This window comes from Schistocerca piceifrons, chromosome 1 (genome assembly GCF_021461385.2).
Source record: "Schistocerca piceifrons isolate TAMUIC-IGC-003096 chromosome 1, iqSchPice1.1, whole genome shotgun sequence".
In the NCBI taxonomy this organism is placed as follows: Eukaryota; Metazoa; Arthropoda; class Insecta; order Orthoptera; family Acrididae; genus Schistocerca; species Schistocerca piceifrons.
The window spans coordinates 528045580-528058969 of NC_060138.1; the positions used below are offsets into that span (position 1 = coordinate 528045580).

General features: G+C 37.8%; 1 protein-coding gene across 1 annotated transcript in view; it reads left to right on the forward strand.

Annotated features, from left to right (window-relative positions):
- The window catches only part of LOC124798491 (protein retinal degeneration B), a 565476-nt gene that overhangs the window by 469996 nt on the left and 82090 nt on the right, over positions 1 to 13390 (forward strand). The window contains 2 exon segments of the mRNA XM_047261931.1: positions 7927 to 8082; positions 8848 to 8996. Of these exon segments, the coding sequence (XP_047117887.1) occupies positions 7927 to 8082; positions 8848 to 8996 (305 nt within the window).

The window sequence follows — 13390 nt, forward strand, 5'->3', positions numbered from 1 at the left end:
GACTCTGAATGTGGCTCTCCAGCAGGGATAAGACTTCCTCAAATCCTACCCTGAAATGAGATCCATCCTTCATGAAATCCTCCCCACTCCACCAAGAGTCTCTTTCCGCCGTCCACCTAACCTTCGTAACCTCTTAGTTCATCCCTATGAAATCCCCAAACCACCTTCCTTACCCTCTGGCTCCTACCCTTGTAACCACCCCTGGTGTACAACCTGTCCAATGCACCCTCCCACCACCACCTACTCCAGTCCTGTAACCCGGAAGGTGTACACGATCAAAGGCAGAGCCACATGTGAAAGCACCCACGTGATTTACCAACTGACCTGCCTACACTGTGAAGCTTTCTATGTGGGAATGACCAGCAACAAACTGTCCATTCGCATGAATGGACACAGGCAGACAGTGTTTGTTGGTAATGAGGATCACCCTGTGGCTAAACATGCCTTGGTGCACGGCCAGCACATCTTGGCACAGTGTTACACCGTCCGGGTTATCTGGATACTTCCCACTAACACCAATCTGTCAGAACTCCGGAGATGGGAACTTGCCCTTCAGCATATCCTCTCTTCTCGTTGTCCGCCAGGCCTCAACCTCCGCTAATTTCAAGTTGCCGCCGCTCATACCTCACCTGTCTTTCAACAACATCTTTGCCTCTGTACTTCTGCCTCGACTGACATCTCTGCCCAAACTCTTTGCCTTTACAAATGTCTGCTTGTGTCTGTGTATATGCGGATGGATGTGTGTGTGTGTGTGTGTGTGTGTGTGTGTGTGTGTGTGTGTGTGTGTGTGGGCGCGCGCGCGCGCGCGCGCGCGAGTGTATACCTGTCCTTTTTTCCCCCTAAGGTAAGTCGTTCCCCTCCCGGGATTGGAATGACTCCTTACCCTCTCCCTTAAAACCCACATGCTTTCGTCTTTCCCTCTCCTTCCCTCTTTCCTGACGAAGCAACCATTGGTTGCGAAAGCTAGAATTTTGTGTGTGTGTGTATATATATATATATATATATATATATATATAAAAAGCGCTGGCTGGTCAATGGACACACAAACATACACACAACATTCAAGCTTTCGCAACAAACGGTTGCTTCATCAGGAAAGAGGGAAGGAGAGGGAAAGACGAAAGGATGTGGGTTTTAAGGGAGAGGGTAAGGAGTCAATCCAATCCCGGGAGCGGAAAGACTTACCTTGGGGGGAAAAAAAAGGACAGGTATACACTCGCGCGCGCACGCCCACACACACACACACACACACACACACACACACACACACACACACACACACACACACATATATCCATCCGCACATACACAGACACAAGCAGACATTTTCTGCTGTGTCTGGTTGTGTCTGTGTATGTGCGGATGGATGTGTGTGTGTGTGTGTGTGTGTGTACCTGTCCTTTTTTTCCCCCTGAGGTAAGTCTTTCCGCTCCCGAGATTGGAATGACTCCTTACCCTCTCCCATAAAACCCACATCCTTTCATCTTTCTCTCTCCTTCCCTCTTTCTTGATGAAGCATTGTTGCGAAAGCTTGGATTTTGTGTGTATGTTTGTGTTTGTTTGTTTGTCTATCGACCTGCCAGCGCTTTTTTTATATATAGCTCAATGTTCTTGGTAGCAGATTAACAGAAAAGAAAAGAAACTCAATTTGTAAACAATAATTTTCTACACAAGGAATAATTTCTGTCTTAATATTTTTTGTGCAATTACACTAAATTTTATAGTTACTTTTTATAGAGTACCAATGGTGAGAAGCTTACACTTAAAAAGTACACTATTTAGAAAAACAGATTTTTTTAATTTTTTCATTTTTTGGCCTGCAACATCTTTGTTAGGGGACCAGATAAAAATCTGAAAATTACAGACTTAAGACACCTTTATGATATCAAACTTCAGTACATATTTCAGCTGTGGGATTCAACTAGAAACTATGAAAAATAAATACAAATAAGACTCAAAAATATGTTTTTTAGAGTCTGTTATATCTAGGTTGACAATGCAAAAACTTATATCAACTGCATAATTTAAATACATCAGATTAAAGAAACTGATGATCATTTGTTAAGACAGTCCTATGCTGAAAGTTTGAGTAGGCCAGCAGACAGCATCTGCAAGTCTGTACAGGCTCACAGACAAGCCTGTGCAAGTCTGTGTGTTCTCCCCCATTTCCACCAATGTCCGTCCATTCACACTGAGTTAACTATGAGCTCCTGAAGTGTGCAGTTAAAAAATGGAGTCTCAAGTGTTCTTATTAATGCAGCTTGTTATAAGTGTGTATGGAGTGTTTCCTAAAGATATTACTTTAATTGAAGAGTACAGTGAAGGAGATAAAGTGTTGTTTTACTTCACAGTTGGCTCGGAGGTTAAATCATTGATCATTATTCTAAAAATAAACGCACTTTTATCAATCCAACACCAAGAAAATCATTGTGACCAACACGTTATTGTAAGATATTAATAATTAACAAAGAAAAGGATAGTGACAGTTCAGATAAACAAATTTGTGACTTATCGTAAACTTTAAAAAAGTAGATTCCACTTGTGAAATATTAGGTGTATCTCCTGCTAGTTCATTTAGAAAACAAAGCTAAAGGTAAATTTATGAGAGACAAAAAGCAAACCTTGACAGTTGATGAATGCTTACTTCTTGCTGACTTTTCAGAAAACTATTCCTTTTTGTTAAAGATGACGTACAAGGGGACCACTAGGTACACATAAAGAGGTCACAGTTCATCCATTTGTGTTCTGTTATAAAGATTAAGATACACTCAAGAGCCGCACCTACATTTTTGTAAAACGTGAATAAATACAAGAACTCTGCACCATTATCTTGAAGGAAAGATTCCACACTTGTTAGAAGATTAAAGTCACTTTCACTGTTTTATACTGCAGTCAAACAACTTGCTCAAATGTGAGATCACATCATCATCACCTGATTATGAACTTCAGTAATGTGACAAACTTGTGCCATTGACACTTCAAAAAAAAAAAAAAAAAAAAAAAAAAGACGTAGTGGCTTGTGCTTGTGAAGAACAGTAGTGGAGTGCTGAAACTGATAAAATAAACAGTCAAATCTAAGATGTAAATGTTACAATGTACCACCCACCAGGACCAATGGCCCCATTCAGAAAGGTTGAGAAGGTGAAGTTAGTATGTACTGAAGAAACAGTCTCCCCTGGAATTTACATCTGTGAGTGGGCAAACTTTTAACCTAAGGCAAAACTGAGTGAAGAAATTCCTCAGATGTTCAGTGAACTTTGTAGGAAAAACAAATGACATGAGAACAAGATAATGTAATTAGTTGGCCGAGTTTCATTTACAAAATAACAAGTAATCATTGATATGTTTAAAGTATGTAACTGATATACTTTATTGCATTAGCCTAGATATCACAGATGTTCAAAAACACATTTTTTACTCATATATGTAATTTTTTCCATAACTTCCCACTGAATCTCAAAGTTGAATGTGTGCTGAAGTATCGTATCAAAAGTGCATGCTTTTCAGATTTTTATCTAGTCCCCCAACAAAAATCTCGCAGACTAGGAAACAAAAAAATTCAAAAATCTATTTTTTAAAGTGTAAACTTCTCACCACTAATGCTCTATATAAAGTAACTGTACTATCTAGCTTCTTCGTTCCTTTGGTCCACACTTTTGGACCTTAATTCATGATTTTTTTTTCTCCGTAAAATGGTGTATTTTCATTTGTAGACCCATGATCTGTGAGAATGGACCTTCTAATTCTTAGATTTAAACCCTGAGCACAGCATCTTGAAGGGAATGATTAGTGTGTTAGTTTACAGCAGGTCGTACAAAGCAAAAGGTTACTTCTACAGATCTAAAAGGTTTGTAAATAATTATTGTGCCTAAATATTAGATTGAGAATCTGTATTTTTTACCTAACTAACTAATCCAGAAGTTGATAATTAGTTCAGTTTGCACAAATTGTCCTTGTTACTATGAAATAATGCATTTTATGGAGGTCCCCATATGTGGACCTCAGGTCATAGTGCATATCTGCTAATTTCAGTTTGATCTTCAGTAGTGGGATACTGAAATAAAAGTTATTTCTACACTATAAAGCAATGCATTAAATTTTAACTGATGAGGTATTAGAAGCTCTTCTTAAAGACAACAATGTGAAACTATCTGAATAGGAAGATGGTGGATTCTCATTTTGGAATGAAGTTTGTCCTGCTGAGCTTGATGAAACTGACTGGTAAATAATAAGAACGTTAAGGTGTCATGCTACTAGCTAAGAGAAGAGGACACACTTGTATAGAGAATCCCTCTGACAGTGAAGAAGTGGATGATGTAGAAAACGTAAATAAAAAGGAAGGTGATCTGTGTTGAAACCAATGTCAGAAGTTAGATTTTACAATGTTGAAACCAATGTCAGAAGTTAGATTTTACAATGTTGACCAACTACCAAAATCCATTGAGGCAAGGAATGCTTTAAAACACGGTAAACATGACTGCAATTCCAAAATAAGAGAAATGTGTCTCAAATATGAAATGTTTTGTGTATTGTGAAGAACAATTGTTTTGGAGCTTATTACAAAAGCAAAGATTAATTTACTGGTAGTAGCAAATTTTTACTTTTCATAAAATATTCTATAAATATTATTTTCTTACATTTATGAAGTAGTTTTAAAACATGACCAAAAACCTGTATTGGAAATCACTATTTCAAAACTAACTTTAAGAACGTTATTTTCTGTGTGCATTAGAAAATACAGTAGAGTTTACTGTTTTGAATATCCGTAAGTTGCTAAATAAAATGTTTATATAGAAGAAAGGGCAAAGAAACTATAAAAAAAGACTTGTACATTTTTCACGATAAGTAAGGCTTGAGGTCCACTTATGGGGACTTCTATTTGCACCTTAATGAATCACCAAAAAGATATTTCATTTGCATTTGTGTCATACTTGTTTATTGGTTTTCTGGAAAACATGAAAAGGAAACTTTCTTGCCAATCGTTTTTGTCTCAGGAGTGAAGAGGATAGCATAATAACACAAAAGATGTCAAGGGTGGGAAATTCTACTGTTCAAAAATGGAGTTTTTTTAATTTGTGGCTGATAACTTTGAACTATTAAAAACATATGAAGGAATACATTCAGCTAGGTGATGGATTTAATTTGAAGGCCAGATCTTTTTCTAAGACAGTCAAACAACCAATACTAGACAACTTGGTTTGGAATGACCCCTCCCTTGGGCCCCTAACCTCCGCCTTTCTTCTTCCTCCTCCTCCTCCTCCTCCTGTCTCCACCCCCTCCCTCAACCCTCACCCCCTCCTCCCCTGCCTCCGCCCCCGCCTCCACCCCTCTTCCCCCTACACCTCTGCCCCCTCCTCCACCCCCGCTCCATCCTCCCCCTGCACCTCCTCTGCCCCCTCCGCACCTCCTCTGCCCCCTCCTCCCACCGCACCACCTCCCCCCCTCCTCCTCCTCCCACACCTCCTTTGCCCCCTCCTCTGCCCCTGCCCCACTCTTCCCCTGGACCTCCTCTTTCCCATCCTCCCCCCACCTCTTCTCCCTCTACCTTTTCCCATCCCACACCTTTTGCCCACCCCCCTCCTCCTTTGACCCTCTCTTGTCTTTCTCTCTCATCCTCCTGCCCCCTCCCCTTCCAATGTAAGCATATTGTTAATAACTAATAATATCTCTGAAGGAAAACAGTGTTCTGTGTAGCAAATGTGTGACTCAGAAATTGTGTTGCCTTTGAAAAATGCAATCCATATTTCGCTTTCTTGAAATGATGTTGACATATTTCGAGAATTATGTTTTACTTATCATTCTACTTATTCCTTGACTGATGTGCAAGCTAGGTGAATTTTTGGATGTCACTTGGATCATTGTGCCTACAAATTTTTGGGTGAAGCTCTTGAGACATCAATCATCGGTACGAATATTGAGATTAAGTGTAAGGTTTGGAATTTTAAACGGCAAATGTAGAAGTTTTTAAGAGTTCCTAAAATGATTTAAATATATATGAAGCTTCCTGCACAATAAATATTCTTGGGTGGGATAGAGGGGATGGAGTTAAATTGTTGACATGAAGAAAGTGCAAAGAGAGCATGTCTTTTTGGTAGGAGAGTTGCACTGCCTTCAGAACTGACTGCTAAAATGAGACTCTCTAGTAGTTAGTGCAGCACATTAAAAATATAATGTAGGTACTTATGACACTTTTCTTTTGGGTCAAAATAATTTTGACACATGAACTAGGATACCATTGCAGTAGGATTTTTTTCTCTCTTGTTTATGAGGAGTGATAATCAAGAAAATCTGCAGTTAATGTTACAAGGAATAACTGTTTCTTCAGATTTACTTCCTTTATGTGAAAAATAAGTCCAAAACATCAGAGTCCCATGTGCCTGTGAAAGAGGAGCAACTTGTGCACAGTATCTCATCAAATTGAATGATTTTTCTGCCCTTAACTCTGTTAGACAGGAGATTTGGATAAATGATATTTGTACTATTATTTTATATTCACATCTGGGACTTCATGGGTGGTACTGATAAATATTGCTCTTTAAGAAACATGTGTCGCTGAAAAACAAAACAATATGCACACATTATAATGAAGTACAGAAAAATTGCACATTCTTAAAATATGTCAAAATATGTGATGATGTATCTATGAGAGTTTGCTTTACATCTATATTAGATTAGATTGCTGTTACATAAAATTAGCATTCATGTGACTGTATGTTGGTGGACAGAAGCTCTATTTGCACTAATTTAGATTTACAGAACTGAGATAAATTTAAGCAGGGAAGACCGATATGTCCCTCATCTTACAACTAAAGTTGAAACTTAAAAGAATATTCTGAACAGAATAAATGGCCAATTTGAGTTTACCTGAGAGATCAGATTTGAGAAGCCAATCACAATTCAGACAGCTGAAACATCTTTTTTTTCAAAAAATATTTATTTAATTGTGGTTCACAGGTTCTGTGGATCCTTATGAGCATGTAGGTCTCTTGTGAGAGGGTCATTTAATACTTAGAATACAAATGTCAATAAGTAGAATAAAATAGTAATGAGTACTACAACTGTGCACTAGTAATAATGAGCTTTACAGAGAGTTGTATGTATAATATTATTTATCCTTTGCAGTCTAAAATTAAAATACATATTGTCACAGAAGGTTATAAGTAAAGGTGAAGCAATAACAGCTTAAAGATTATAGAAAATAAGAAAACAATTAATGGGAAATTTTCATTAGAACATTACAATGTTGATGTAATAGTCTTTTGCTTTAATTTCTGTGTGCATTGGAGTTTCACCAAAAAAAAAAAGTTTCCTTTATTACTGCAGACGAATTCTGTTCACTAAAATAGTTGTTGAGCAGGATTTACTGTAAAGTATTTTTGTGCCTTTGATATTGTGTACTAGTGAACTGAACATTTTAGCATAGGCACACTTCACTTCCTTTAGCAGGACCATCAATTGCTGCAGGTCAGAGAGGGGATCCTTGTGCCTTCTAGTTTATGGTCATAATGTTGGAATTTTTTATACTGAGCAGGATGGTTTATGAAAAAATGTGGGAGTACGGGTATTGAGATGATGTAGTTATTATACAAAGATGTTTCAGCAGAGTACACCATGAGGTTCAGGGGGAAGTGGGATGGTATCCCACATGATTCTAACTTTTTTGTGCTGATTAGATCATTTACACTTGAATATTATACCGTAACACTTATCAAACGAAAATAGCTGTTAATTCTGTTCATTGTGTTCTGTATCATATAGTATTTACAGCTTCATCTGTAAGATGAGCAGTAATCAGTACTTCCCACTGTACTAGTTACCAGGATTTCTATAACAATTAGCCATTTGTGAAAGTGCATCTTTAAACAAAGCTTCAAAACCCAAGGTCAATTTGTACTCATGTTAAAACTCTTGTGTTGATTCTACCAGTGGAAGTAATTCAGGCTAACCCACAAATGTTCGCTGAGAGCTTGAATCTGACATCACCCATTCAAGGAAGTCATCTACGAAGAATGTCAGAAGTTAGCATCCAAAGTACTGTATCAGGAGTAATTGACTCATTACCACTACAAACTATTAATGCCTGTAAGTAGATTTTGATTTGATTTGGCAAATGTGCCAGATTTTTCTGTGTTACTATGGTACAGTTAAGTTGCTCGCATGTTTATTGCCCTACTGATGGCACACATTGCACATTTTCTTTCTTCCTGTACTTGGAGTAGTATGTGATTGTTCCTGACTCATGTTTTTTTTATATTTTTTTACTGTGGAATGAAAGAAGAAATTAATTTTCTATTTTATCAGTAGAAAAACACAAATGCACAGATGGCATTATTGTAAATATTTCAGTTCATATTTGTAGTCTTATTTATTCTTGCATGTTTCTTTTTTTTGTGAGAGAATTTTATGTGGTGTAATGAGTCGTCATTGTTTGTCCAAAAGCTCTGAAAAGAAGAAAACATACTGCAGAAGGTATTTTAATCTGAAACAAGGAAAAGGCACAAAATAGTTATGTTTAAATGTTTCATATATTACATACTCTGTAGAGCAATGTCAGTTACATGCTGTAGTGAGGTACTGATGAATTTATGGAGAAGTTTTCAGGTAGTGCTGAAATTAATTTTCCTTTGTGATATATTTATATATATATATATAAAAAACTTATATTACAAAAGTGAACATATATCTGATTTCAAATAATATTTTTGTGCCTGTGAATTAGAAAACTTTCCTTGTTTTCTGTAATGTTACATCAATTTTTGATACTACAGTAGTCACATGTTTCTATGGTGAAGTGTTATTTGTGGAAGAGAATTGCTGAATTACGGCTTTTTATCCTTCACTTTTCAGTAACACAGAAATGGTGGGGTACAAAGCGACTAGACTATGCATTGTATTGTCCAGAGGGACTTGCAAATTTCCCAACAAATGCTTTGCCACATCTTTTCCATGCAAGTTATTGGGAATCATCTGATGTAATTGCTTTCATTTTGCGCCAAGTAAGTTTCATTGTAATTGTAATTTTAATTTTGAATTACCCTTGTATGATTTCTTATTGTGTCTTATTTATACTTTTTATCTATTATATTGCTGTCACACAGTGAAAAGCCTGGAAAGGAAAATTTATGATTATTTAAATTTTCTGGACAGGAGTGGTGAGGATGACTTGCCTCTACTACCTGCATGAGACAGATTGATATCATTGCATTTCATAATAGTTTTTATCCTCTAACTTGAAAATGTTAGGAGGTTCTCTATTGGTGAATTTTGCAGTCATGATGATAGATTTGTAATGATTTGGGTTTAAAGATGGAGGTTATATTACACAGTTGCAGGGATTTTTGTTTAGTAGAGTGGGAGCTTCGGTAACAGGGCTAAATGGTCTCACATTTCAAAAGCACATATGTTTTGTTTAACCTTGTAAGAAAACTTCATTATTTGCATCTTCTCTGAAAGGTTGATGTTTAGAAACATGCATTTTGTCTTTTCATTAATTCCAGAAAACACTGATGGTAGGAGATCCACTTTAGTTACTGTCATCTAAAGCTAGTTTTCTTCACATTAACACCACCTGAAAGCTGTTAAAGCTAGATAGAAATGTATGCTTGTTTAGTAAATAAATTGGAGGAGATGCATAAACCATAAAAGAAAAAAAAAAAAGGAAAAATAAATAAATTCATTAGTGAAAAGCTACACTGCATTGGTGATGACAGTGATAGTTGCTAATTCAAATAAGGCAATGAACAAAATGTTAAGTACTATTTGTTAAACAACAGAAGTGAAAATTGAAAATAATTAAGAACAAAACCGAATAAAGTTAATAGCAGTTACAAAAAGTAAAGACCAACAGGAGGTAAAGATAAGTGACACATACATTAATTTAGCAAAACACCTCTGATATCTTGACTGAGTTGTTGTAGAAGATAACAGATGCTTAACAGAAATGAAGAGAAGCATAGCAATAGAATACAAGGCAATACTGGTCAGAAGTAATACTCTTACAAGTAACTACATCAATTTATTAACGTGGAAATCTTTGAAAGATGGGCACTAGAAAAAAAAAGGAGATATCCCTGCTGCACGCAGTAGAAATCTGAATAGTGAGGATAGTGGCCAGAACAAGTTGGATGGGTAGGAAAACAAATATAGACGTGCTATTGAGAGTTAAGATAGTCAGAATCATAATAAGCTGATCACATCTTTCTCATAACAATTTACAGGGGAAGAAATCGAGAGGATAGTCATGAAAAGTGAACTTGAGAACATCAAGACCGGAATAAGATGCAAAATTTGTGTGGAGATCAAAAGAGTAGCAAATAACATGTAGGATTTGGGTAAAATGACTGTCAACATTACCGATTCACATATTCAATATTTATTTATACACATTATACGGGCAGATACAAGTTAAACACCTGGCATCTCCGAACACATTACCCAAGGTCCAGAGATACTGCTCTTGCAGTGATATTCTTGTAGATGGAAGTTCATAGAGCTTCTGTCCTCACAGGGCTCACACACCCCTCCAAAGGCATGCTGAAGTTGTGTTGCAGTGTGGTGTACATTGTCTCTGGAGATGCTGTCTAGCTTGTACTCATGTAGATGTCTTGGTCAGCACAGTGGTCTGCCTGTTCATGATGTTGGTACTGGCTGAGTAGGTGTTACTAGAGGTACCATCATTAGGTTGTCTGCCAGTGGTTATATGTGATCCTGTGGATACCGCCCCTGTATAGTGTAGATAACAATGCAGCTGTATTGACTGACTGTGGTATCAACCTGGAGGGGTGCAATGATCGTGACACCGTGCTGTTGCCGATCTTTCGGTTTTCATACATGACAGAGATAACCATGATCGTCGTGTCATGTAGAGACACTGTGATATCTTCTCGAAGGTAATGCTTGACATCGACTGTGACGGAAAAGTGAGTTGTGTCATGGCATGAAGTCAGAGGAATGGTATTGTTCCCTGGTGTCTCCACCAAAGTCCATGCTGGCTTAAGTCCATTGACGGACACAGTAGTGGGTTTGCCAGCTAGCATTATTTTGAATATGTTTGGTCCCCATCTTAGTACTTTATACAGTCCGCTATATGCTGGGTGCAGCATTGGCTTGATGGTGTCTGTGCATAGCATAAAGTGAGTGCAAGTCTGTAGATTTTTATGCACAAATACAGTGGGTATTGTGTGGTGCAACGATGATGGGAATCTGATGCTGTGTATCTGTTCTCATGACCCGTCGTATGTGATCTGGGAGGTCCTCGCCAAATTCATATTCTTGAGGAAAAAAACCTTGTTTCACAAAGTGGCTAGCATCCAGCGCATGTTGGTCTATCGATTATTCATATAATTTTGAAATGCATCCATGTTGGTTTTTGAAAACTTTTTAACACATTCTAAGTTAATTTCTGAATGAAAAATAAGTTTATTATTGCATAGTGTACCTGCCAGGGAAATCCCCGTCACATCTAGAAATAAACTTTCCTGCAGACAAAAGGGGACTATCAGCTAAGTGGAATAAAGCCAAATGGGTGAATTCCAGTTGCTGTTTGCTTATGTGCTTGACTGGCTTTGCAAATGATCAGTGTTGTTATAATTACTGTTGTTGTTGTTGTTGTTGTGGTCTTCAGTCCTGAGACTGATTTGATGCAGCTCTCCATGCTACTCTATCCTGTGCAAGCTTCTTCATCTCCCAGTACCTCCTGCAACCTACAATCCTTCTGAATCTCCTTAGTGTATTCATCTCTTGGTCTCCCTCTACGATTTTTACCGTCCACGCTGCCCTCCAATACTAAATTGGTGATCCTTTGATGCCTCAGAACATGCCCTACCAACCGATCCCTTCTTCTAGTCAAGTCGTGCCACAAACTCCTCTTCTCCCCAGTTCTATTCAATACCTCCTCATTAGTTATGTGGTCTAACCATCTAATCTTCAGCATTCTTCTGTAGCACCACATTTCGAAAGCTTCAATTCTTTTCTTGTCCAAACTATTTATCATCCATGTTTCACTTCCATACATGTCTACAATCCATACAAATACTTTCAGAAATGACTTCCTGACACTTAAATCTATACTCGATGTTAACAAATTTCTCTTCTTCAGAAATGCTTTCCTTGCCATTGCCAGTCTACATTTTATATCCTCTCTACTTCGACCATCATCTGTTATTTTGCTCCCCAAATTGCAAAACTCCTTTACTACTTTAAGTGTCTCATTTCCTAATCTAATTCCCTCAGCATCACTCGACTTAATTCGACTACATTCCATTATCCTCGTTTTGCTTTTGTTGATGTTCATCTTATATCCTCCTTTCAAGACACTGTCCATTCCATTCAACTGCTCTTCCAAGTCCTTTTCTGTCTCTGACAGAATTACAATGTCATCGGCGAACCTCAAAGTTTTTATTTCTTCTCCATGGATTTTAATACCTACTCCGAATTTTTCTTTTGTTTCCTTTACTGCTTGCTCAGTATACAGATTGAATAACATCGGGGAGAGGCTACAACCCTGTCTGACTCCCTTCCCAACCACTGCTTCCCTTTCATGCCCCTCGACCCTTATAACTGCCATCTGGTTTCTGTACAAATTGTAAATAGCCTTTCGCTCCCTGTATTTTACCCCTGCCACCTTCAGAATTTGAAAGAGAGTATTCCAGTCAACATTGTCAAAAGCTTTCTCTAAGTCCACAAATGCTAGAAACGTAGGTTTGCCCTTCATTAATCTAGCTTCTAAGATAAGTCGTAGGGTCAGTATTGCCTCAAGTGTTCCAACATTTCTATGGAATCCGAACTGATCTTCCCTGAGGTCGGCTTCTACCAGTTTTTCCATTCGTCTGTAAAGAATTCACGTTAGTATTTTGCAGCTGTGACTTATTAAACTGATAGTTCGGTAATTTTCACATCTGTCAACACCTGCTTTCTTTGGGATTGGAATTATTATATTTTTCTTGAAGTCTGAGGGTATTTCACCTGTCTCATACATCTTGCTCACCAGATGGTTGAGTTTTGTCAGGACTGGCTCTCCCAAGGCCATCAGTAGTTCTAATGGAATGTTGTCTACTCCCGGGGCCTTGTTTCGACTCAGGTCTCTCAGTGCTCTGTCAAACTCTTCACGCAGTATCGTATCTCCCATTTCATCTTCATCTACATCCTCTTCCATTTCCATAATATTGTCATCAAGTACATCGCCCCTGTATAGACCCTCTATATACTCCTTCCACCTTTCTGCTTTCCCTTCTTTGCATAGAACTGGTTTCCATCTGAGGTCTCTATATTCATACAAGTGGTTCTCTTTTCTCCAAAGATCTCTTTAATTTTCCTGTAGGCAGTATCTATCTTAACCATAGTGAGATAAGCCTCTACATCCTTACATTTGTGCTCTAGCCATCCCTGCTTA